We start from the raw sequence: 26,578 nt of genomic DNA, 5'->3' as shown, positions 1-26,578 counted from the left end.
AAAAAATTTCAGATTATCTTTAACTTCATGGTACCAACTAAGGACACTTGGTGTTTCATTTCCTAAAATTTTCTTCCTTGGCTCCTTTCAGACTCAGCTGCTGGTTTAATATCCCTTTTCATCCTTTAATAATTGTTCTTTTTATTGTATTCCTAAATATACTTTTCATCAACAGTTGCAGACAACACACTCAACAGATGACATAGCTGGTCTTTTTTTTCTTTTTTTTTTTTCTGAGGCGAAGTAACCCTTGGTTTACCTCACAAATTGCAAGGACCTTGTCAGAACATTAAACCCTTATTTTTTATTTGTTATGTCTACAGCACCTGGTCTTCCTAAGTGGTTTCCCATCCAAGTACTAACCAGGCCCAACCCTGGCTTAGCTTCCGAGATCAAACAGAATTGGGTTTGTTCAGGTTGGCATGACCATAGACAGCTGGTTTTTCAAAGACCACAGGAACAAAAGAAAAGTCTGTTCTCTTCTGAACAGGGTCTCTGGTCTCAGGTTGAATCTGAGTCAACTGAAGTGGGTTATAGGCTCCTAAAGTGGATTTATGGTTTCTTAGCATAGTAATTTGGGTTTTCTGAGTTGAGGTATCTCTAGAGTTTTGTGGTGGGTGGGTCTAGCATACCCTGAGGCTTGTTTTAGGGTTGCTTAAGCAGAATCTGATTTCCCTGTAGTGGGTTTATGCTCTTCTGAGGTGGGTCTGGCAAACTGAATTGGTTCTGAAGTCTCTGAGCTGTGTCTTTATTTTTTACTAGATCTGGAGTCCCCGATGTGTTGCTTGATATGCCTGAAAGGAATCTGGGTTACCCGATGTGGGTCTCTGGTTCACAGAGGTCTTGAGGGAGCTCCGGGGTGTTTCTAGAATCCCCTGAAGTGGAACTTGGATCTCCTAAGCTGAAAATAGGTTTCCTGATCTGAATCTGGATCCTTTAATGTGATTTTGGTATTCACTCTGGTGGTTTAAACCCAATCAGGTGGAAAAAATTTTCTAGGAGGTGAATTTAGATCTTGTGATAGGAGATTAGGCCTTCTATAGTATGGTTTTATGATGTTTGGTTGTGTCTGAATATCTTGAGATGGATCTTGAGTTTATAACTTTATTGGATCCCTAACGTTGTTGTGGGATTACTTGAATTGGTTTTGGCACCTCTGAGATGGATATGTGCCTCAACCTGCATGGCTAGAGTGTTAATATTCCTAAGAGGGCATGACGGAAGAATGAAGAAAAACACAGAGACAGTATGTATGAAAGCTGAGCCAGCTGGGACACTGCACTATGCTGAAGATATAGTAATTCTGAGGCAAGCTCAGTGTGTTTATTATATACATCTGAAGGTCAAGGAGGTTGTGGGAGTCTTCTTCTCAGGACTTGAAACTTACTGGCAACAATAATCTTCCGGAGGCCAGGCCCCGGTTATCTGGGCGAAACCATAAACAGTTGCCTGTTCTTTGTTTGCTTCTCTGCCCTTGATAGATTGCAACATGATGAAGCATAGCTTTGCCAATGCTTTGGACACAAGTGAGGCTCAGATCTAGCTCTCAGCATCTCCCCTTTTTAAGATTTTAAGCACAGTTCATAATTGCTCAGTCAGAGGTCTTGTACTTATCTTTGGATGACTTGGCACTCAACTGAGAATACATGAAAAAGAATTAACAGCAACTGCACATTACCTAAAAGATATTAGGCAGTATTGTCCTATAAGAGTTTGTTTTAACATCTATTGACCATCATCAGAGGTGTGTGGGATCATTATATTTTGCATTGCCTTAGTAGGAACTAATTCTGTAGCTTCCCAGGCTACTTATCTCCATCAGAGTCCCTCCCCATATACAGCAGGAAGTGATATTCAAGGAGTGAGGTTTTCTTTCAGCCAACCTTCCTTTATAGGTGTCCTTCTGGCCTGGCTGCAGGGCTGATCAGCACACTGTAGTCTCAGAGTGCGGCCTGACTAACACTTCAAATTTACTGCTGCCTCCCTACATAATTTTCCTTAGAGATTTTAGTCCCTTAATCTTAAGGGGATGGTGAGGGAGGAAGGTCTGTCTTCTCTTAATTTCTTCAAAGATGAGATAGGACTGTAGTCCCTGCCTATGGGGAATAAAAATCACTGAAAGCCTATTCTAAGGGCCCACAAGGAAGACAACATGAGGTCATTCCACCCTGTAAAAGTGGTAGAAGCCTTGTAACCTAGAAGATGTAAACTTAGCAAAAAGAAAAGACAAGACAAAGTTAATAGTAGAGGTAATTGACAATGAAGTTACTTTTTCATGACAGTTTGTTAATTCAAAGTACACAAAAATTCCCTGATTCCCTGGGACTTGTGGACTTATCTAGTTTCCAGAACAAGAGCTTAAGATCTTCCATGGGTTCACAGGAATAAATTGCACTTTCTGATTTATTTTCTGGAGGAACCTGTGAGGACTCATAAGAAACTGGGTTAATTCTAGATTAATGTACCTAGCTGTTGTTTCCATGTAATTTGACAGCACTTGGGAACTTAGCAAAACTTGGCAAGGCCCTTTCTGTTTGCCTTGAGGGCTGACTTTCAACAGATTACAGTGAGGTAGTTGCTTTGCTAGTAGGTAAACCTGACATAGAAGCAGATGTCTTTAAATGATCTACCCTTAGGTTCCCTATAAACATGCTCCGTGCAGTGGACAAGGAAGCTGCCTCTCCTTTTGGCTATTTATTCCTGTCGCTGTGCAGTTAATATTGGAGAGAGGCCCATGGAATGGGTCAGGACAGAGTAGGTAGCTCTAGTATCTAGTAAAAATTCAGTGTTGCCTTCCTGACATGCTGAGGGTGACCCGAGGTTCCACTCTTGTGATTGTGGTGGATTTTTCTAGGACTGGAGCTTGTGAGTACTTAGGCCTCTGTAGTTGGAGGAGGAAACAGCCCATTTATGAGAGGCTTGCTATGTGGGGCTAGGGTTTGTGAGGACCACCCTCCTCAGCTTCCCTGTGTTGATGGACATTTGCCCTTCCAGTAGCCTTCCTTCTGCAGTTTGCTCATTGCTTATGCCCCAATCCTGACGTTGCCAAACATGGCCAACCAAGGGCGAAGCCCTCTAGGCTAGCAAGGTTTTTATTGCCTAGGGTCATCTTGAGATGGTCCCTGTATTATGGAAGCTAGAATTTGTGCTCTTTTTGTACGTTGCTTTCTTCTCTGCCCTCTCCCAGTTATTGGACACCTTAAAGACCTCTGGCACCAAGGCAGCCTGAGGGGTTGGGGTTTAGGCCCCAACCTTTGGAACTTGCTTTGACTATTGGGCACAGACTGAGTTATGAAATGTATAGCTAGGAATGTTTAGCCCTCAGACTTTGGGCTAATGTTAGTATATTCTCTAAAAGCCTCAGAAACTGGTTAAGGCAACATTTAACACAGAATTTATTTTGTTGAAGTACAGAATCCTTATATTCTACTCAGAAAACTTTTCCATAGTATCAGTAGCAGACAAATAGTCTAAGAAACATTAAAATACTACTCTAGTTTTGCATCAGCTTGCTTTTGACATTTAAATTTCCTTCAAAATAAATTTCTATACTTTATACCATATTACTTATGAAACAGACAAATATAGATCAGAGGTCATGCGCATGCTCATATTTTCCCATCATCCATATTTGTAACTTCTATGGGGGTACCCAGGGTTTTGTGCTGGTTTTGTTGAGGAAGGTGTGAGCCTCCCAAAATTAGTCTGTATTGTCTGATGGGGGCCTGTGCTTATTGTTTCTGGTAGGTGTGGCCCTCTCTGAGGTGCCTTGGGATCTTTTGGCTTTGTCATCTGAGGTGAGTATGGTCTATTGAGTAGTTTTGTGGTCCCTGAGATGGATGCAGAATTTATCGTGCCACGTGTAGGGCCTTTGGGGTATTATTTGCAGATATCCAAGTTGAGTTTGTGTTCCTTTAGGTGGGTCTGAAGTCTTTTGTTGGGTGTCTTATGAATTTTCATTTTAAAAAATTCAATCTTTCTGGCTTGTGTCTACGATCATGTGGCATATTATGTGAGGTCCTCTGAAATGAATTTGATCTGTCAACTGAGTCTAAGTCTACTGAGGTGAATCTAGGTTCCATGAGATGAGTATGGAATTCACCTGGGCTGCTTACAGAACTAGACTAATGGGTTACATTTTCCTCATGGAGGGAAATGACTGAGTTGATTCTGGATTCCAAATTATGTGTATGTGTTTCCTTAGGAGAGTCCGAGAGTTCACAATGGTGGGCCTTGGACACTGTTTGTGTCTTGAATCCATGAGTTATGTCTGTAGTTCTGGTGTGTTATTTGTGATCCCCTAAACTAAGTATGGGTCTCCGTGTGTGGATTTGGGATTTTTTTTTTTTTATTCTTTTATCAGAAAGCAGACACAGGTTACCCTGCAATGCCTAAGCAGAGTTGGGTACCTAGATTATTATGGGGTCCTCTGTGGTGGGCCTGTTGTTTACTAAGCTTCGTATGGATTTCTGAAGACAGTTTAGGTTCCAGTCTCATTATTGGTCACTTGAACTGTGTGTGGGCATACTTGAGTGGTGTGTGTATATCCTATGAACCAAGCCTTGAACCCATAATGCAGGTCTGGATTTTTCTAAGATTGGCTGAGGCCACTGTGTATTTTTTTGAGGTGCCTAAGTTAAACTTGGGTCTTATGAAGCTAGTTTAGGATCCCCTGAGGTAAATAAGAAGAGTCTGCAATGAATCCGGGTCACCTGAGATTGCTCTGTGATACTCTCAGATGCATTTGTCTTCTCCAGTGTGTTTCCGGGGTCTCAAGAGCTGAGCCAAGTTACTATAAAATTTATTTGTTGTCTGCCTAGATTGTTCTGATAACTCTGAGGCGGATCTGGATCATCTAAACTGAAACTACCTCTCTAGAATCAGGGCTAAATATTCTGAAGGTGGGTCTGAATTTGGATCAACTAAAGTATTTAGTATAAAATCTGTGAAAGCCTGCTATAAGTGTGCTCACATGTGGATGGTTAGGGTTGGTTGATAATTTGTGAAGTCTCTGAGGTATATCTGGGTCTGTTTGAAATGAGTCTGAGTCTGTTGATGTACATCTTAGATTTGATGGTATAGGTATAAAAAACTCATAGGTTGATGTCTGGGGATATGTGAATTTAATCTATACACCCTGATGTGGGTCTGGGGACTCAAGAGGAGGTTTAGAATACTTAAAAAATTCCAGGATTCTCTGAATTTAATAAATATCTCCTTAACGAGTCTCCGTATCCTGAGAATGCCTTGATTCCATAAAGTGGATTATGGGTTCCCTGTGTTTTACTCTGTGAACATATGGTATGTTTCTATTTTCCAGGTGTATTTCCTGAGTATTTGTAAGTTGAGTCTGGATTCCTAAAACTGAATGCGGGTAACCTTACTTAAGTCCAAGAATTCTGATGTGTATGCTAACTCTAATTTGTATTATTTGGGTCTCACGTTACTTTAGACTCACCTCTGGAAACCAAAACCTACTTTAATTTATATGCCAGACCCAGTCCTGGATCATCAACATCAGCACAAACTACCCACACCTAACTTAATGTGCCCTAAGGCAATTTATACACCTCAGGCACAACTCAAAAGAACAGGCTTTCACAGACAACATATCACAGATCCTAGAAACACCTCAAGTAACTCAAAGTTAGTGCAGGAAATTGAGATCCAGTTAAGAGGACCCTAAATCCACTTTGGGGTACCCAAATTAAGCTCAGGAAATTCTGAAGAATGTTGCAGATGATGTATGTAGGCCAGAAGCCACCTGATGTGCTACCTTGAGATGTATCTTGCTTGATGTCTTCAAATGGTGTGAGGTTTCTTGACCTGAGACTGGGTCCAATGAGTTGGATATTTTTTTTTTTTTTGTATAAACATAGATTTTTTTTCAGTTTTGTTGAGGTATAATTGACAAATAATAGTTGTATATACTCAACGTGTACAACTTGATGTTTTGATATGTGTATAGTGAAATGATTACCACATTAATCAAGCTAAGTAACATACCCAATATCTCACAAATGTTTTTATTTGTTCTTTAAATGTGTGTTAAGAATGCTTAAGATCTACCCTCTTAGTACGCTTTAAGTATAGAATACAGTATTGTTAATTGCAGTCACAATGCTGTACATTAATCTTCAGAACTCGTTTTTCTTTTCTTTTGGCCAAAATACATATAACATAAAATTATATCATTTAATTATTTTTAAGAGTACAGTTTAGTGGTATTAAATGCATTCACATTGTTGTGTAACAGTTTGTCCTTATAACTATTTTCACCACCAGATAGACAACCCAATGACTAGGTTCATCTTATAAAACTGAAACTCTATACCAATTGATGAGAACATCCTATTTTCTCCTCCTGTCAGTCCCCGTTACATTACTACTGTATTAATGATTTTGACTAAATTCTAAATATGGAAGTTGAATCATGTCATATTTATATTTTTGTGACTATCTTAGTGTCCTCAAGTTTTATGCATTTTGTGGCATATTGCAGAATTTATTTCTTTTCTGATGGTGAGTAATATTCTGTTGTATGTACTAACCATGTTTGTTTACCCATTTATTAGGTCAATGAATACTTAGATTGCTTCCATGTTTTAGTTATTGTGAATAATACTGCTGTGAACTTCGTGTACAGATGTCTCTTCAACATCTGTTTTAATTCTTTTAGGTGAGTACCCAGAAGTGGAATTGCTGGATCATAGGTAATTATGTTTTTAATTTTGGCAGAATTTCCTTATTGTATTCTGCAGTGGCTATATTGTTTTACATTCTCAAAGGTACACAAAAATTCTAATTTCTCCACATTCTTGCCAACCCTCATTAGTTTGTGTGTGTGTGTGTGTGTGTGTGTGTGTGTGTGTTATCCAAAAGTAGCTATTTTGATGGATCTGAGATGGTATCCATTGGATTTTGGATTTACATTTCTTTAACGATTACTGGGGTTGAGCATCTTTTAATATGTCTTCATTGGAGAAATATCTACTTAGGACCTTTGCCAAATTTAATTTTTCAAAAATATTTTTATTGTTTATTAAAAGATTTTGGATACCACATAACCTTTATTTCTTCATACAGGACTCAAAAGAATTATTCAGAGAGTAGGAACTCCATTTTTATTTTGTTTGCTTAGTTCCTAGTCATTCTTTAAACAATTCAAGCATTAGTTTAATAGCTTTTACAATATTTTCATTCATTGTAATAGGTTTTCACTTCTCTAATTTTGGGTATTTATTAGTAAACAAATATCATTTTTACAAATGTATTATTTTAAAAAGTTTTTAAAAGTTACTGTAAAGCTTGACTGACTATAGTGCAGCTCACAGAGTAAGTGAAAAAGGATGAGGAAAAAGCTATCAGGTGGCCATGGAAATATAAAAGTATCTAGAACAAGGACATGAAGACTGGTACAGAGAAGACATCTTTTAGTCATGTGAGAATAAAAGTCAAGCACTACGATTGCTAAGTAGTGTGATAGAATGATCTGAGATCTATGATAAAATCATAAAACCATGTGAAATTTAAATTTATTTTTATATAATTGATTTTATTATATTTTCTATACTGTTCAGCAGATGCTATCCTTAACGAATTAGTTCTATCCTAAATTGAAAAGTACAAGAGGACAAAGACCTCTTTTTTTCACATTTGGCACAGTACATATGAAAAGTTTGGTAAATATTTGTTTGATTGTTGCTTTTTGCTCCAGATTGCCATAGAGAGAAGTAAAATTAGTTCTTGAGATAATTGTCCACAAATTTACAACATAAATTTTTCTGAGTTGACAGTAGTGAGTAGGTTTGGATATGTGAATAAATACATAACTGAAATATGCTATCTTTATCACATATTGATCTATAAGTTATTTCAAACTATTATCAATCAATATTTTCTTAACTCATATAGCCTATCTAATTCTTTTTATGAGTAAGTGTATGTGGCAGGTAATTAAAACTACGTGATATTACCTAATATATCATCATTTTTTTTACAAAGTGTAGGTCTGGATATTGGTTTCCCACTCCAAAAATAAAAGTTAATATTGAGCTAACTTTTATTTTAATTTTTAAGTTGCATTTAAGATGGCTATATTTCCTATCTCTAACTTTCTAGTTGGTTGATCATAATAGAAAGAAGGTAGTTTTCTCACAAGCAGTTATTATGATGTCAGACATTCTAATCTCAACCCTGGTAACTACTCTACTAGAAGCCTGCCTTGCGTTTACAGCCATTTGAGGCAACATGAGAGCTGTACTTTGCCTCTATCAGTTTGGGGGATTGTTTTTTCACTGCTATTGTGGTAAGTTACAGATGTTTGAGATTTTTTTCTCCACTTGTTTGTGTTAGTAATAGGGAAGTTCTTGATTTTCATTAACCTCTTAAATATTGTCTGTGATCTCTGTCATTTAATTACCTGTTTCTTATTTATGCTTATATATCACATAATCTTGTATTTTTGTCACCTTTTAAATATTCCTTCTCATTCTTTATAGTCTCCTCCTGTTCATTATACGAAAAAGTAGAATAACAAATATATCATTAAGCATTCAATAAAATGTTGTTTTCATGATATGTTTACCTCTTCCCCTCCCTATCTGACCCTTTAGTACCCATTTCTCGAAAGCAGTGGTTAAACTCATTGACCCCAAGGATGGCCTCATTGTCAGTGTCCAACAACATCCCATGGCAGGTGCCGACGCCTGAAACCTGCCAGGGCATTGTACTGAATCAGTGGTGGATACTTTCGACAGCCAGCTGTCTGATTAAACTGTAAGTATAGTGAGGACCATGAGTAAGATGATATAATTATATATACCTTTTATATTCGATTCATCATAATTAACTTTTTACCTTGGATTTTGATACATTAAATAGACTTTTCTTCAGAAAATATTATATTGAAAATGAAGTTTAAAGTTCTAAAAGTCAAATTCTATTTAATTTGTAAAATAAAACATTAATTTACAGGGAAAGAAAATAGAAAGATGTCAGATGACATTTGCTAAGCAAGTAAAGGCCTTACTAATTTAAACATTTCAGGTTGAATGGAAGTTTAATGAAATGGTTTTTTTTCACTCTAATTTTATAACATTACTCTTCATTTTTCCTATTCCCTTAGGAAGTATTTGCACTCTGAAATTTCAGGAATCATCAACCAAGAAGATATCTTATTTGGCCACAGACTATGTCTGCACTGTGGCTTTGCTCCACAAATTGGAACAGATCAAGTGAAAGGAAACATAGGAGTGGTCTTCCTGCAATACCCTACCAGGAGGGAAGAAATGCCACTTTCTCACACTCATGATATCTTCTGGAAGAGTTGTTATAACTGCCAGTACAAACACTGCAGCATATATCAATATCAGAGTAAGCCACAGAAGTCATATCATTGCTCAAATATTAATATTAAAAGAATGATGGAAAAGGAAAGAGCTTAAAAATTTTATAAAAATCATTATATCCGTATAACTCCATTTTACAGGGGTGAAGTCAGAGTCTTTAAGGAAGTAAAGTGACAATATCTTGGGTTACAATTATTGTTTCATTATGCCATTTAAGAAGGATTTGGGTACAGCTCAAAAATTGTGGATATGAGAAAAAATGGAAGAGAGAAGTCTAAGTATCTCAGAAATTCTATATAATTAAATGTTTAAAAGTTATAGTGTAAAAATCTTAGGAAGCTATGCTATAAAATGCTTAAGTTACTTAATAACCCATAAGTATATTGTATCTGTTTCTTCAGACCACAATATTTTGGGGACCAGTATTAAAAAGCTGTCAGTTAAGCTGCTGGACCTCTCATTCTGCCAAAAACAACATCTCTACCTGACTGAAAGCAACAATCTATGCATCTGGAGTCAAGCACAAGAAGAATGCTGGGTACTAACTGTATAAGGCAAAGTTACCATTGGGGGTGATGTAAAACTATTTGTAAAATTGTACAAAATGAATATAGATTTTCATTTACACAAAATGAATACATTCTGGAGATATCGTACATCATAGTATATCCAGTTAATAGTCTTGTACTGTATGCTTAAAAATTTCTAAAGGCTGATATCATATTAAGTGTTTCCACATGTAATGCACAGATTTAATGTTAATGGTTATTATATAATCATATGATCTTATATATACATATATATACATGCAGATCATGATTATATAAAACAGATAATATCACAAATAAATAAAGCAAGAAATATTTTTATTGAGAAAATTTAGGGACAGAGAACTTAATTATTTTTTAGGGATATGGTCTTTTGTCTAAACTTCAACCTAGGAGATAATTTAGTACATTTTAGAGAGAGTAATATTTATTTTATAAGATACAGTTTAAGAAAAAAATGGCGAGAAAGGAACTAAAGGCAAAAAAAAAAAATGAGAAAGTAAAAATGAAAAAGACCATTTGAAATTTGCTAGTATGGCAGAGATTAGAATTACTAAAGGAGGAGAAACATGGGATTACATTAATATTTCTTTCATTAAACAAATTGCCAGGACTTTGTGAAGTCCAAAGGACTAAGAGGAGAAAAAGTCTTGAAATCAATATTTAAGAAACTTGAAATTAAGAAGACAAATTAACCATACAAATAGGAAATACAAATCTGACACTGTATAGAGAGAAAACAGACCTGGTCCCAATGCAGAAAATCCCAGCATGTTTCCAGTCATCTGAGATCTTATGATTTGATAGGAGATAGATTTAAAGTACCGCATAATACAATAATTAACTACAGTATAATTTTGTCAATATTATAGACATCTGTATAGTGAACAGTAGAGGCACAATGAAGACAGGGTCAACTTTATCTTTATACTGACTTAAAAGTTAGAAAGCAAAGGAGCTCTTAACTACAGAGACGCACTATGGAAAAATAGGAAGAACATCTAATGTATAGATAATACTTGAGCAGTAAGACTTTTGGAAAAAAATTTTTGTATGAGAGATGCAGAAGAAATGAGAGTAGAAAAATAAGTTGGGACTATTTTATGAAGTAATGATACATGGACTTGATTACTTAAGCAGTGGGGGCCACAGAATAATAAATGAAAGACATCAGATTTATTCAGGAATCTATTTAATAGTCTATTAAAGAACCTTTGTACTCTTCACATTTATTTCATCATCATAATTTTGTCATGCAAAGCAAAACAATTAGGAATCATATACTCGGTACATACTGAGTGCCTAAACCTGACTTGGTGTTGTGGGAAGATTTGAGGGTTTAAAAGGTATATAATTGCCCTACCCTCATGATGCTTACAAGATACAGGCAACAAATAAAAAAATAAAATGTGACTGATAAAACTAACTTCCAAGAAAAAAATTAGTGATAGATGTAGAAAATGTGCCATCAGAATAGGAGTAGCACAGAAGGCCTTTTAAAAGTCTTTCATTTGTGCAAAGGCCTAAAGCTTTTGATGAATTAATTTATCATGAATTTTTGAAAAAAGAAAAAAACCAGGCAAAAGAAGCTATCAGAAAATTTCTGATACTAGAATGAAGCAAGTATAACAATAGCAAATGAGCAAATGAAAAATGTCTATAGTTGAGATCAGAGACTAAAGAAGCCTTTGGCTTTTATTCTGACTATTATTCTGCCTTCTGGGAGAACAAACGGTAAAATAAGGGCATGTATGACAGGGAAACGGAAATAGTAATGGCTTGAAAACAAGAGTATAAAGGGGGGTGGAAAAAAACCCATGATGATTTGAAGCATAGCAATTGCAGTGGAAATGATAGAGATAAACATAACCAATAGATGTAATTGTATTAGTTGTGCTCTGCCTAGAAATAGCCAGCTCAGTAATTTGTAAAAAAAAAAAAGATGTTGAATATTTAATTTATTTTTTAGGGTTTTCTCTAAATTCCCCACTTAGCATTTGGTTTTTCTTTTTCAACCAGTTAGTAATTTGTACTTAAGTCAGCTTCTAGAGCTCCTTGAAGTATGCACCATATAACTTTTAATTACTTTCGCCATGACATTTGGAATTATATGTAGTAGAAAAATATATGAATCTTATATGTTTAATGTTAAAAATCATTAGTGTATATGTAATGTATAAATAACATTATTTATAAATATAAATATACATTCACATAGTTGATTATTCATGTATGTATTAGATATTTATATACAGTTGATATAAGTGACACTTTAATATATGCATCCTATATATGTCTGTCTATCTATGTCATATACATGAATTCTCTGTTTCCTCATTCAGGTACAGCAGGGTAGTCCTGTTCTCTGTCTCTTTGGCAACCATTGGGAGCTGGTAGGCCTGGTCAGTGAGTCCTCAATGGCCTGTTCTGATCCTGTTCTTGTCATCAAGATGGTCCCATACCTATCTTGGATGAGAAGGCTTATCGAAGCATCCCAGAAGCTGCTGGATCCTGTTTTTCCCCTACTCTGCAGTTTTTCTTCCAGGGTAGAACATGGTCTACAAAAAAGGCTTAGCTTAAACACGGGCTCTGCTATTTTGACTTCCCATGGATTTACTATACAGTCATATAGGACATTAGACACTTTGGCACTAAAGAGACAGCGCCGGAATCATCCTCCAATATTTTTTGGTTCAAATAATAGAGATTCTTTCCCTGGCAGTAGACACGTACACCTTCAACGTAGTCAGCAATCTTCAGCTAGCAAATTGCCAATGGTTAAATCCTGGACCCTTCCTATTGCCAAACCATGGGATCCTTCTGTGATAGCTGATCCCTGGAGTACCCCAAGAACTGATATTTCTGAATCTTGGGATCTTTCTGATCCCCAGAATCCTTTAACAACTGGTATACCTATATCCTGGGACCTTCCTCAGAGAGATTCAGTGAAACATCAACATAGAACTGTGACTGAGTCAGTAAGATCTTGGGTTAAACAATCAGCCAGTATAATTGGCCTTCATACTCTACCATTAGTTAATGCCAATGAAAACTGGGTTCTGTTTTCAAGTGACATAAGTGGATTCCAGATTCCTTCTGAGATTACTACTGTCCAGTCTCAAGTGCAAGCTACTAAGACTCTTTTCGATGGTCAACTTCTAGCTAGACCCTGGCTAGAAATCACCCCTGATGTTGGACCTTGGACACATAGTGTGCTGGAAAAAACAGAAACAGTGATGCAGGTTCAATCTAGTGAAGAGACTATTAGAATCCAAATACACTATGGAGCTGGTAAAGTTAACCCTGTAGTTAAACCCATAACCTATAACCTACGTCCATGGGTCCCTTTAATAGGTAATGAAATTGAATTCAGGACTCATTCCACACTAAATTCATATGGATACCGTTATCCAACAGTAACCTACACCTTGGAACCTTGGTTCCAGCCAGCCCCAAATGTAGTTAGATCCCAAGAGCCTATAGAAAAGACAAATGAATACTGGATTCTCCCTGAACCTATGTTAACTCAATTTTGGACTTACTCAGAGTTTAATATGCCCTTTTCTTTGGCTCCATCTGCAGACAGTTCTGTTATGTCTTGGGCTCAATATAAGGCACGTGTGATCAGACCCTCAAGTAAATTGTATAATATCAACGTATTGAGTAAACATGATACTATTACAGGAAAACCTCAGATGAAGACTGAATATACATCTTGGCTCTTGTTCCATCCTCTTACTAATCTAATTAAGTCTTTCATTCACTCTAAAGCTGATAGGACTCAGCCTGAAGCTGACATAGTACAAACCTGGACCCAGTCAGAAACCCAAGCAGGAAGACCTTTTTCTCAGCTGAAAACTGATACAATCAGACCATGGTTACAGACCAAGGCTGAAGTAACCATACCCTGGATTCAGTCTAAAATTAAAATAGTCAGATCTAGAACTGAAGAAGAAAAGGGAAAACATTGGAACCAACGAGAAGCAGATACAGTCAAATCCTGGACCTCCGGTGAAATTGAAACAATCAGACCTAGGAAACAGCCTGAAGCTGAGAAACCCAGATCTTGGTTCTGGACTAAATCTGATCAAATGAGACTGAGGACCCAGCCAGACCTTAAAACACTGCATCCCTGGATTCAGAATGACATTAACTTGGTCAAACCATGGATTCAGTCTGAAGGTGGTGGCATCCAACCATGGGCAAAGCCCGAATCATCTACAATCAGATACTGGACACAATCTATGGGTAAAATAGTCCCACACTGGACAAGCCCTGAAACTGATGCAGTCAGACTTTGGTTGCAGACACAAACTTATACAATCAGAACCTGGAGCCAAATTGACTCTCAGACAGACATGTCCTGGTCTAAGCCTGAAGCTAATATAGTGAGATCTTGGTTGCATCCTCAAATGGATACATTCAAACCTTGGACTGAAACAGAATTTCAAAGAGCCCACTCCTGGACCCATCCTGAAGGTGATAGAGCCAGACCTGGGACTCGGTCTGAGACTGATAATGTCGAACTTTGGTTTCACACACAAATGGAGACGATCATACTGTGGACAGAACCAGTAATGAAAACAGCACACCACTGGATACGGTCCGAAATGGAAAGAGTCAGTCCCCGGAACCAACCAGTGGGTGATAAGGTAAAAGCCTGGGTACAACGTGATGTTAACACAATCGGAAGCTGGGATGAACAAGAAGCCAATAATGTTAGGTTCTGGACACAGTATGAAGCTGACACAGTAAGACCCTGGATTCAGCAGGATATTGGTATAATCAACCCTGGGGCACAAAATGATGCAGATACTTTAATACCATCAACCCAGGCTGAATCTCTAGAAATAAATCTCTGGGCACAGTCAGAAACTGAAACCGTCACACCATCAATCCAGAGCGAAACTCCAGGAGTAAATTATTGGCGACGGTTGTTAACTAAACCTGTCGCAACGTGGGGAAAGACTGAATTTTCAGGACAAAAGCTCTTGACACATCCTGCATCTGATACAGTAATACAGAGGACTCAAGCTAAATCTATAGCAATAAATCCCTGGACACGGCCTGTAGCTGATACAGTCAGATTGTGGGCCCAGGGTAAAACTTCAGAAATAAATCTCTGGACAAAAACTATAGCTGACATAGTCACAACATTGACACAGTTTGAATCTCCAGTAGTAAATCCTCAGATACGGTTTGAAAGTGATACAGCCATACCACAGAGCCAAGTTAAGTCCTTAGCAATAAGTCCTTGGACACAGTCTGTAGTTGATACAGTCACAGCATGGACCCACACAGAATCTGTAGCAGGAAATCCCTGGACACAGTCGAAAGCTGATTTAATCACACCATGGACCCATGGTGAGTCTTCTGCAGTAATTCCTTGGACAGGCATTATAACTGGGACAATAACACAGTTGACCCAAGCTGAATCTCCAGCAATAAATTCATGGACACAGTCTATAGATGATACAGCCACACTGTATCTTCAGGCTGAGTCTCCTTCATTATATTCCTGGAAAAAGTCTGAAAATGTTACAGTTATAACATGGACCCCAACAGAATCTATAGCACTAAATTCTTGGAGACAGTCTGAAACTGAGAGTATCTCAACATGGACTGAGAGAGGAAATCCAGAAGTAAGTCCTTGGGCGCAATCTGAAGCGAATATAGTCACAACTTGGTCCCAGGCAGAGATCTCAGGAATAAATTCCTGGATACAACCTGTTGTGGGCATAATTCCACCATGGTCTCAAGCTGAGTCTCCAGCAATAAGTACCTGGACAGAGGCAGAGAGTGGTACAGTCACAGTATGGTCTCAAGCAGAATCTTTAGGAAAAGCCTCAACTGAGGCTGCAGCTTCCTCGGTCACACTATGGAGTCAGGATGAATCTCCAGCAGTGAATCCGTGGACACAATCCATAGCTGATGTAAACATACTGTGGACTCCGGCTGATTCTGCAGCTGTAAAACCCAGGGTACAGCCTGTATCTGAGAGTATGATACAGTGGACTCAAACTAAACCTCAAGCAATAAATGGATGGGCACATACTATACCTGACATGGTCACACCTTGTACCAAAACTGAAATTTCAGAATTAAAGACAAAGACAAATCCCTGGAAAGACATAATAACACAATGCACCAAAACTGACTCTCTGTCTGTGAATCCCTGGGAAGAGGCTGCAGCAGCCACAGTTATACCATGGACCCAGACTGAATCTCCAGCAACAAATCTCTGGACAGAGGTTGTGGCTGAAACAGACATACCCTGGACCCTGACTGACTTTCCATCAGTGAATTTCTGGACAGAGGCTATGGCTGAAACAGACATACCCTGGACCCTGACTGACTTTCCATCAGTGAATCCTTGGGCAGAGGCTGTAACTGCCACATTCATACCCTGGACCTTGACTGAATCTGAAGCAGTGATTCCCTGGGCAGAGGTTGTAGCTGAAACAGACATACCCTGGACCCCATCTGAATCTTCATCGAATATCTGGACAGAGCTTGTGTCTGAAACAGACATACGCTGGACTCCAACTGAGTCTTTAGCAACGAATCTCTGGACAGAGGCTGTGGCTGAAACAGACATACCCTGGACCCTGACTGACTTTCCATCAGTGAATTTCTGGACAGAGGCTGTGGCTGAAACAGACATACCCTGGACCCTGACTGATTTTCCATCAGTGAATCCCTGGGCGGAGGCTGTAACTGCCACAGTCGTACCCTGGACCCTGACTGAATCAGCAGCAGTAAATCCCTGGGCAGAGGCTGTAGCTGTCACAGTCATACCACAGCCTCAGACCGAATCTCCACTAGTAAGCTGGACACAGTCTACAGTTTCCTCAGTCATGTTCTGGATGCAATTTGATTCCCTAGTAAATTTGTACACACAGAGTCTAAATGATACAGTCACATTGTGGACAGTGATTAAAACTGAGTCTAAGCAACCTTGGCGAGTACCTGAACCTAGTATATTTAGTATTTCATTGCATCCACAAATTGATACTTCTCGATCCTTGATTACAGTTGAGAATCAAGCTTCCTTTCTTTGGACACATCCTAAGACTGATAATATCAACTCATGGGCCTTGTCTAAATTTGGAACATTTATATCCTGGGTAGTGCCCTTGCCTCAAGCAGCCAGACTCTGGCTCCCCTCTGAAGCTGATATTAGCAGATCTTGGTTGAAGACTGAAACAACAAGAGTAAGACCCTGGGGCCAATCAGAATCTCAAACAGTGAGTACCTTGACTCAGTTTGGACTTGGTAGAGTGGATCTCTTGGCTCAACATGAAACTGGAACAACCTTATCATGGATTCAGACTAAAACTGGTGTATTTCATCCAGGGAACCGGTCTAAAGGAGACACAGTGGGACCTTGGACCTTTTCTGAAGCAGATATAGTAAGACCATGGATCAAAAATGAAGCTGGTGTAATCAGTCTCTGGACTCAACCTAAAAGTAGTACTTTCAGACCTTGGGCCCAGCCTAAATCTGAAGCAGTGAGGCCCTGGACACAATCTGAAGCCACTATGTTTACATTATTGTCCCCATCTGAAATGCAAGCAGCGAAACCCTTGAATGTGACTGACATTAATATGGTCAGATCTTGGTTCCAGACTCAGTTTGGTGCAATAAAACAAGGCACTCAACCTCAATCTCAAATAGCTACTCCCAGGATCCAACCAAAATGGCAAAGAGCCCACCCATGGATCCAGGACAAAACTAATACAGTCAGATTTTGGCCTCATCCTGAAGGTGAGTTAGCCCAACTCTGGACTCAGACTGAAACCAACACAGTCAGACTCTGGACCCATCATGAAAGTGATACAGTAAAACCATGGACCCAGCCTGAGCTACAGTTTGTCAGTTCCTGGACTGATGTGGATCCAGTCACATTTTGGTACCCAATGCAAAATGGTACAATTAGGCCCCAGTACCCATCTGAATCTCAAAAACCGTGTTCCTGGACACAAAATGAAGTTGATATAATCATCCCTTGGACTCAGCATGAGAGCAATTCAATCAGATCTTGGACTAAGCTTGAAACTGCTACAATCCACCCCTGGATCCACCTTGAAACTGCTGCAATCAGACCATGGACCTTGGCTGAAACTTTAAAAATCTACCCCTCAACCCGGGTGGATACTAATACAATAATAAGACATTGGTTTCAGATTCAAATAGATTCAGTCAAACCTTGGAATCTACAGGAAGCTACTACAGCTAAACCCAGTACCCAGCCTGAAACTGAAACACTCCATGTTTGGTTGCAGACTGCAAAACAACTAGTAAAACCTATAACTTTATCTGAAGTTGATACAATTACTCCTTCATTACAGACTCAAAGTAATACAAACAGAGCTTGGATTCAACCTGACTCTCAGACAGACAGTCCCTTAACTCAGGCTAACGTTTCTGTAGGTCACCCCTGGACTCAGCAAGGAGCTGTTAAAAATCAACCCTGGATGTATGCCAAAACTCAAGCAGTCAAACCCTGGGTCAATATGGAAGCAAATACAGTCAGATCTTTGTTCCACATTCAAATGAGTAAAGATATACCATGGACCCATTCACAATTTCAAGTATTCAGTCCACGGATCTACCCTGAAGTTGGTATAGTTGAGTCTTGGATACAGTCTGAAACCCAAGAAGGCAGGCCCTGGGCCCACCCTGAAACTGACATTATTGCATCCTCTGCTATACTTACACCTGACAAAGTCAAAACATGGATCCCACATGAAAAAGAAATAAAGCCTGACAGCCATTATAAAGCTGATGTAATTACATCATTTGTTCCTCTTGAAGTTGAACTGAATAGAGCAACTCCATTAACTAGTCAGTTTGGCTCCTGGTCTAAACCTGTACCTTTTTTACAAACAGAAACTATTCTTTCCACAGATCAGTATTTTATAATAGCTTTGTCAACTGAGATACCTGCAGCAAAAAGTCAAGATCAAATCAATTCTCTCCTACCCAGTGAGCTTACAAACATTCTCCCTCTTACCCTTTCAAGCACCTGGCTTCCTGGAAGAGTCGATTATCTGAACTTTGGCAGTAATTTACAAATCACCAAAACGAAAGAAAGCCCTTATGTTCCATCTAGTTTTCTTAGCCCTCTTTCTCCATCTTTTTCCTTTCTTGTTCCTTGTTCTCTGCCAACTCCATGTGCATTGTCCCCTTCCTGTTCATTGTTTTTTTCTTGCACATTACCTTCATCCTGTATTTCCCCTTATTGCTCCATTCTTTCTCCTATGGCCTTCTCTCCTGTCCTTTTGACCTTAGCCTCTTCTGATAATTCTCCCCAGACACTATCTGGGGAGACCTCAAAATTTACCAAAGAGATCTTTCTTTCGCACGGTTTGTCATCCCTGCGTGCTGCTCCAATCACACTTTTAACAAAGCAACTTTATCAGATGCCTGGATCTGAATTTGAAACTAAGTCTAAACAGCCTGAAAAAGAGCCTCTCAAGAATTCAGAACTCAATGTTTCCTTGGCTGAGTGTCATCTGGGTTTGGTCTGGAAAGAGAGTCTTCAGGCCTTCTGGCTCTTCAAGACAGCTGTTATTTCTCATGAAACCACAGGTAAGTTCAGCCTCGTTATCTATTTTGGTTATTTTTAAGACCAAAAAGTCTTGTAGCCTAAAACCAGAGTTTCTGATTAAATCAGAAGTCATGTTCTCAAACTTTGACAGAGTGATAATTCAAAGTATTATTTGGATAAGAAGGAGGGGATGAGTAATGTAATCTTAAAATATGTCCACATATTGATAGAATACATTATTGATGCTAGAAAGTGTTTAAAACCCCAATAGTATAAACCTAGTTTCTTTCAGCTTACTGTACTAGAAAAACATGTTTAGTGCTCAGAAATACTTTATTATTCCACTTGAGAAATGAATAGAGATACCTCATATTATTCTCAGAGAGAGTAGGCAGATCTTTGTTACTCTAGCTACACGTGTAGGATTAAAAGATATTTCGAAGCATTTCCCCAAAGTTAAAGATTTACAAGCATTTTTCTAAAATCTCAAAATAAGAAATCAACATATTCAGGGGAAAGAGGGTGATAGCACTAACTTCATCTTATCCCATGTGTGGATTTCTTCTGCAGAGTGTGGATTACGTCCTGGCCTTGTGCCTCAGTGTCCCAACTGCTGGGAGGCAGAAGTTGGTGAATTCCCTTGGATGGTTTCAGTGCAACTCTCTTTCTCTCATTTCTGTGCTGGTTCTATACTGAATGAACAGTGGATCCTTACCACAGCTAGATGTGCGAATTTCATGTAAGTCTGCGTGTCATTTGAAAGTTAATTTTATATCATTATAAAGCATGATAACTTACAGATTGTTCATGGATATCTTTTTTTTTTTTTTTAAGAAGGTAGATAATCTTCCTTAGCTACAGAAATAAAATTTGGTGTTCCTTACTTTCGATAATCATGTGATGTATTTCCTTAGCTAAAGACAAAGTGCATTCTCTCTATCTCTTTATATCCTCATGTATCTCCAAGTTAGTGTATTAGCTGTTTTTAGGAGTAATTTTGAGATCTCAAATAATATAATTCTAAATTTTATGTTTATATAATTTTACCTATAAAATGATTAATAGTATCTTCATTATAAATTATTACCTACATTAGAATCACAATTTTACATTTTATGACTTGTAGAATCTTATCTCTTAAAATCATTTATTAATCTCTAGAAGAATAATAACTTTGACACTCCCAAAACATTCTTTTGGGTACGTAACTTTACTTCTCACTTTAACACAGTAAAGTAAAGCCATTAGTAGAGACAAAACAAACAAAGCTCAGGAAGAAGGAGTAACTAGTTGTCCAAAGTCTCACATCTTGCAAGTGGGATATTTCAACTCCTAAATTTCAAATTTAGTATCACTAAGGGTTAAACACCATAACAACTTGTTCCAAGTTAGGTTGTTTTTTTGTTTTGTTTTGTTTTTATTTTGTTTTGTTTTTTAACAAGGATATGGATTGCATTGTAATATTTATCTTACCATACCTGAAGATCTTCACACATGTGGTGCCTAATAAAACAGTGTGTGTTGGCAACAAGGAGAGAGGGAATTAAAGTAGTACTTTAGTGCTCACCTGGACTTCGTGTGATTCATGTTAAGTGCAAAGTTCTTTTTCACATTAAAATAATATAATAACAAAATGTTTGATAAATTCCTCTCCACCAGAAAAAATTCAGAAGCCTTGGCCCTGGTCCAGGTGGGACTTATTGATCTTCAGGAACCTACTCAAGCTCAGACTGTAGGCATTCACCGTGCCATGCCCTATGTAGGTCCTAAGGGACCTTTGGGACCTGGACTAATCTTCCTGAAGCAGCCACTGCATTTTCAACCCCTAGTGCTTCCTATCTGCCTGGAGGAGAGCCTGGAGCAAGAGAAAAATATACAACTGTATGACTGCTGGCTACCCAGTTGGTCTCTTATGAGGGGTGAGTAATGCAATAGTCACTGATAGGAGGTGAGAATGACACATTTAGAAAGAGGGTATCGTTTCTCATATATCTAGATATGTTATTATCTTTCTCTTCAACAGCATTCCTCCCTCTAATATAGGCTAAAGACAAAAAGTTTCTTTATTTTCTGTTTTTCACCAGGAAGTCTTGGAATTCTGCAGAAAAGGCACCTAAGCATCCTGAAAGTCAGCTCTTGTGCCCAGTTTTGGCCCAAGCTAAATGAATTCACTTTCTGCGTTGAAGCCAAGAAAGCTGTGGGGGAGGCTGGCTGTAAGGTGAAAAGTTGAGGGGGTATAAAATTCAGGGAGAAACAGAGGAATATTGAACACCTGAAGTTACTTGCTAGCCTCCTTTAAAGTATCTGTGAATGTTTTGTTTTTTGTTTCTTGCAGGGTGACCTAGGGGCACCTCTGGTGTGCCATCTGCAACAAAAAGACACATGGGTGCAGGTGGGAATCTTGAGTCACTTTGATGAACATTGCACAAAGCCCTACGTCTTCAGCCAAGTGAGCCCTTTCCTTTTCTGGCTCCAGGGAGTTACACGGCCCAGCCATGCACCCTGGTCCCAGCAAGGGCCAATGACTACTTCTGCTTCCAACTCCCTTTCAGTCTCAACCTCTACGAATGCCTCAGCTGTTACCTCCACTACCACGTCTATTCGGCCACACTTCATCTCTCTGCCACAGCCTCAAAGTAAGTCCCCCAAAAATGGTAGTGAGGGAAGTATGAGAAGGAAAGGAAAAGAAGAGGCTATTGGAAGTAGATAAGGGGAAAGAAAGCTCTTTTCCTGAGAAATTCATCATAAGTTTTTATACCAAGGAAATAATGGGAATCATTTACCTCATGGCTTAAAAGCAGTTCATACTTGGTGTATTATTTTATTTAACTTTCACAATATCCCTATGTGATATAAGTGAGATTTTTATACTTATCTTAATCAATTTCTCTGAAAGCCAGAGAAGTAAAATGGATTGATTATGTTCTTAGGAACAAAGAGGAACAGGGCTAACACAGAGTCTCAGACTTCTTATTCTCCTAACACAAAGTTATTTCTTTACTGCCGCACACTTGCTTACAAATGTAATGATAAAATTTTTAGTTAAATATATATTTTTTGGTTGATAGACAATATAGAGTGACTTCTAGGTTCCTGTCCACCCAACTCTATCACACTATGACTCTTCCTCCCTTCCTTGACTGTTATGAAATCCAGTACACTGTCTATCATCAATAGCTATTTCTCATTATTTTCCTGCCCTTCTTCTTTAGAAATCTATTTCTGAAAAAATCATATTCTCACATATAATTATGTTTTCACCTAATTATAACACCTATAGCAAATGATGCTTTTAAAACATAAGTGAGGCCATCTTCAGTGTATTTTTCACTCAGAGAACTCAAAGACTGTATTTCACTGAAGATTATTATTTCTATCTTCACCTTCTTATAGCTGTATCTTCATGTTTAGTATAGATATTACTACCATTGCTTCAACTCACTTTTATGAGGAACTCTAAAATTTGTTTTTTTAAATGTCAGTTGTTTCCTGAGCTTCAAATATGAATCTCCTATTATTGTATCTATTTGATCTCACCAAGATTTTAATTTTAGTAAGCTCATCCCCCTCCGGTTCCAGTTACATTAAAATTTTGAATTTATTTCTCTAACATTTTGAATCAATTTTTTATCATTTTTATTGCTTACCACAACAATAAATCCTAACAACTATATTGCAAGGGAAAGAGCTGAAATAGGACCCAACAGTGAGACTAAAGAGAATTTAAACTGAGCCATAAAGAAATCATGGAATTGGGATGATAATAACAAGGGGAACATTCTTTTCAGGGAAATAGTATGGACACAAAAATTCAGTTTGTGTTTACAAAGCATTTTTAATAACATTGATATGTTTCACAGAATTAAGATGGATGAAGGACTTTTAAAGATGGGCATGGGTGTGGGTGGTGGAAGTGGGTGATTGGGATCAAAGGGTACAAATGTCCAGTTTTGATATGCATAATTTTGGGGACCACTTATAACAGCATGTTGACTATATTTAATAATATTCTACTGTATAATTCAGAGTTGCTAAGTGAGTAGATCATAGATGTTTTTAACATGCACACAAATGTGTGAGGTGAGGTGATGGATATATTCACTAATGTTATTAGGGTATGTTTATCAATTATGTCATTGTACACCTAGATTTTATGTAATGTTGCTTGTCGATTATGTATCAGTGTATCAGTGGGGAGGATGCAGAAAGATGGGTCCAGGATGACAATTCTGATGAATTTACCTTTACTGTTTTTTTTCTCAGCTTTGGCAGATCGGATTTCTCTGAGGTATGCCATGCCTTGGCAGGCCATGATCATTAGCTGTGGCAGTCAAATTTGTAGTGGTTCTATTGTTAGCAGCTCTTGGGTTCTCACTGCTGCCCACTGTGTCAGGAATATGTAAGTTTGCATCTTGTGTCTTCCAATACACATAATTCATCATCTCCAAATTACTTTGCTGAAGACTTCTTTGGACAAATTCACTTAATATTATACCTGAATCATCTCTCTTATCTCCTCAATATCTTTAATTCAGGCTAAGAAATTTCCCTTAGTGCATTTGGATATCAGTACCTCTGATAGATAATACCTCTGTAAAAATTGGTTGCGTGTTTGACTTTATTCATAGACTTCTGGTTTCCCTGATGTGAAGTAGGAACTTTGTGCATTGTGGCTAAGAAAATACATTGGAAAGCCTTATGTGGTGGCTTTTACTGGCTCGTATTTCCTAGTAAATCTATTCTAATTATTCTCTAACTACTCACACAGGAATCCTGAAGACACTGCTGTAATACTGGGCCTGAGGCACCCTGGGGCACCTCTGAGAGTTGTTAGGGTATCTACTATTCTACTGCATGAAAGATTCCGGTTGGTGAGTGGGGCAGCAAGAAATGATCTAGCATTGCTGCTCCTTCAAGAAGTCCAGACTCCCATTCAGCTCTTAGCACCTTTGGGCCATCTGAAAAACCTGAATAGCTCTGAATGCTGGCTTTCTGGGCCACGAATTCTTAAACCAGGTCAGTAGTTACTTGCTTGTTAGGGCAGTAGTTTTAAAATGTGATATAAAGCATCCATATTTTTGATACTGCAGTTCCAGGAAGAACTCTAATCACAGTTTTCTGCATTACTAATTCTAAGTTTTTGTACAGATCAGAGATATGCTCTGAGACTTATTTGTGTTTTGTAAAATGATGGTTTTTATTATAACTATAGGATTTTATAGATGAAAAATAATACAAGGGAGATTTTTTTGTGTGCATAGTCAAGTTTCACAAAAATTGTAGAAATAATTTGCATTCCAACTCTATGCTAACATTAGAAGAAAGGAAAGGAGGGTTGGGTTTGTTTTATTTAGACTTATTTAAGGAAATTAAGCTGGATGAAATTTTTAATTTTACAAATGAAAATAGACTTGTTTAGTATGAAGAGAAGCATTTAAAAAGTGAGGGAAAGTATTAGAATTGATAAAGTTTTGGCATAAGATGGAAATGGTAGTAATAAGAAAATAAAACTTCTTAGCATAGAAAGTTAGACAATAATTTATAATAGTGATTATAATCTTATTTCAACAATGGTTGTTTCAATATAATCAATGTCTGTTGGGATTTTTATTTTCCATCTGTTGTTTCAGGACAGACAGATGAGAACCCAGAAATGTTACAGATGCAGGTGACAGGAGCTTCAAGCTGTGCATACCTTTACCCTGATATAGGGAGTTCTTCTGTCTGCTTTATGACTGAGGCCAAAGGCTCTGTCACAAATGCGGTGAGCAGCTCTGTTTTAAAATTTCTAATTTCAATTGATAGAAGCTATAACATTCTCCATATATATGGATGTGTAAACTACCTGTCCATAAATTATAAGAAACAAAATTCTTACTCAGTGAGGAGTAATTTTTTAAAAAATATGGAACAAACCTTCTCAAAAATAGTGTGTTACAAATATCTTGTTTATCTGACATTAGCTCTTCTCTAACCACATTTAAGAACTGGCTTGGTGCTCTCCAAACAAATAGGCAGTTTATAGAATTCTCTCTCTTATAACTTGAATTCTTGTTCCTCAGAATCCACTATAAAAACCTTTTTTAATTTTTTGTTTTATGAATGACCTCTTTATAGACTAATTCTCAGGATCTTATTTGTAATATTACCTAGATAGGAATCTATTTAGTAATGATGATTTTTTTTTAATGTACCTATTTGAAGTCTCCCTCTCTCAAGAATACTTTCTCTTACTGCCCATTTTACAAAGGCTAGGATTAAATAAAACTCTGAGATAGTGACTTGAGTCTAAATTCTACCTTTGTCTTCACAGGAGCCAGTGAGTCCAGGCAGTGCTGTTATGTGCAGACCAATATCTGGCAATGGCAGCTGGAGACAAATAGGCCTCACAAGTCTGAAGGACCTAGCTACCATTGTGAGGCCATACTTCTCCTGGATATTAACCACCTCTGCAAAAGCTAGTCATCCCATAAATCAGGCCCTCATGCCTTGGATGGAAAAGCCCAGGTCATCTGGACTTTTAAAACAGCCAAACACACTATCACTTACTTGTGTAATGATTATTGTACTTCAGAGTCTTTTGTAACTCAGTGACTACGAAAGGCATTGCTAGTATTTTGAAAATGTGTAACATGAGACATAAGTAACACATAGTCAAAAACATTGAATTTAGGCATGAGAGGATCTTCTAGAGATTTTTTAAATAAAGACATACTAGGTCAAAAATGACTGCTTTCTGTATGTAACATGAACATACACTTTGATTACATGTTCTCAAAATTCAGAGGATTCTAACCATTAAATTTTTAACATGAGAAAAACATCAGATTTGTTTAAGGTAAATAAAATTTTCTAATATCAACCAAAATGAAACCTTCTTGAAATTTGAGCACATACCTCTCTGTCAAATTTTAATATTGCAAATAACCCTGTGCTATGCAACACAACACACTCACTCACACAAAAATTAATATAAAATCTTCTATGATTACTAAGAAGACAAAACATTTTACTGGAAAAGGAATTTAATAATACATGAATGGCAATAACATTGTTTAATAATTCATGTAAAAACTTAACTGAAATAAACACTAAGCAAAGGGTAAAAATTTCAAGAAAAAAAATGT

General features: G+C 37.7%; 2 protein-coding genes and 1 pseudogene across 2 annotated transcripts; 2 read left to right on the top strand and 1 right to left on the bottom strand.

The window, feature by feature from the left end:
- Window positions 1-314: 314 nt before the first annotated feature.
- Window positions 315-434, bottom strand: LOC118613558 (annotated as a pseudogene).
- A 1,055-nt stretch (window positions 435-1,489) lies between these two features.
- LOC118613554 lies at window positions 1,490-17,674 on the top strand. The gene is given in 8 exon segments (XM_036235749.1): window positions 1,490-1,526; window positions 3,748-3,797; window positions 8,532-8,607; window positions 8,610-8,778; window positions 9,128-9,375; window positions 9,752-9,888; window positions 12,241-17,508; window positions 17,576-17,674. Coding segments are annotated over 8 exon segments (6,084 nt in total).
- LOC107505200 lies at window positions 17,592-26,198 on the top strand. Its single transcript, XM_016135109.2, has 9 exons — window positions 17,592-19,492; window positions 20,022-20,190; window positions 21,111-21,370; window positions 21,536-21,669; window positions 21,787-22,087; window positions 23,715-23,850; window positions 24,220-24,467; window positions 25,082-25,215; window positions 25,765-26,198. Exons 1-9 carry the CDS (start codon window positions 17,818-17,820, stop codon window positions 26,035-26,037), a joined length of 3,330 nt encoding a protein of 1,109 aa, XP_015990595.2. The 5' UTR covers window positions 17,592-17,817; the 3' UTR covers window positions 26,038-26,198.
- Window positions 26,199-26,578: the final 380 nt, after the last annotated feature.

The sequence above is a fragment of the Rousettus aegyptiacus genome, unplaced genomic scaffold (genome assembly GCF_014176215.1).
Source record: "Rousettus aegyptiacus isolate mRouAeg1 unplaced genomic scaffold, mRouAeg1.p scaffold_m13_p_19, whole genome shotgun sequence".
Lineage (NCBI taxonomy): Eukaryota > Metazoa > Chordata > Mammalia > Chiroptera > Pteropodidae > Rousettus > Rousettus aegyptiacus.
This window is presented reverse-complemented; position numbering and strand designations above follow the sequence as displayed.

Bases quoted from the DNA above. Each gene is read 5' to 3' on its own strand.
- LOC107505200 (XM_016135109.2), top strand. From the start codon at position 17,818: ATGCAAAATGGTACAATTAGGCCCCAGTACCCATCTGAATCTCAAAAA. The intron at 21,670-21,786 runs GTGAAAAGTTGA...TGTTTCTTGCAG, and splicing joins TGGGGGAGGCTGGCTGTAAG to GGTGACCTAGGGGCACCTCT. The intron at 25,216-25,764 runs GTGAGCAGCTCT...TTGTCTTCACAG, and splicing joins AAGGCTCTGTCACAAATGCG to GAGCCAGTGAGTCCAGGCAG.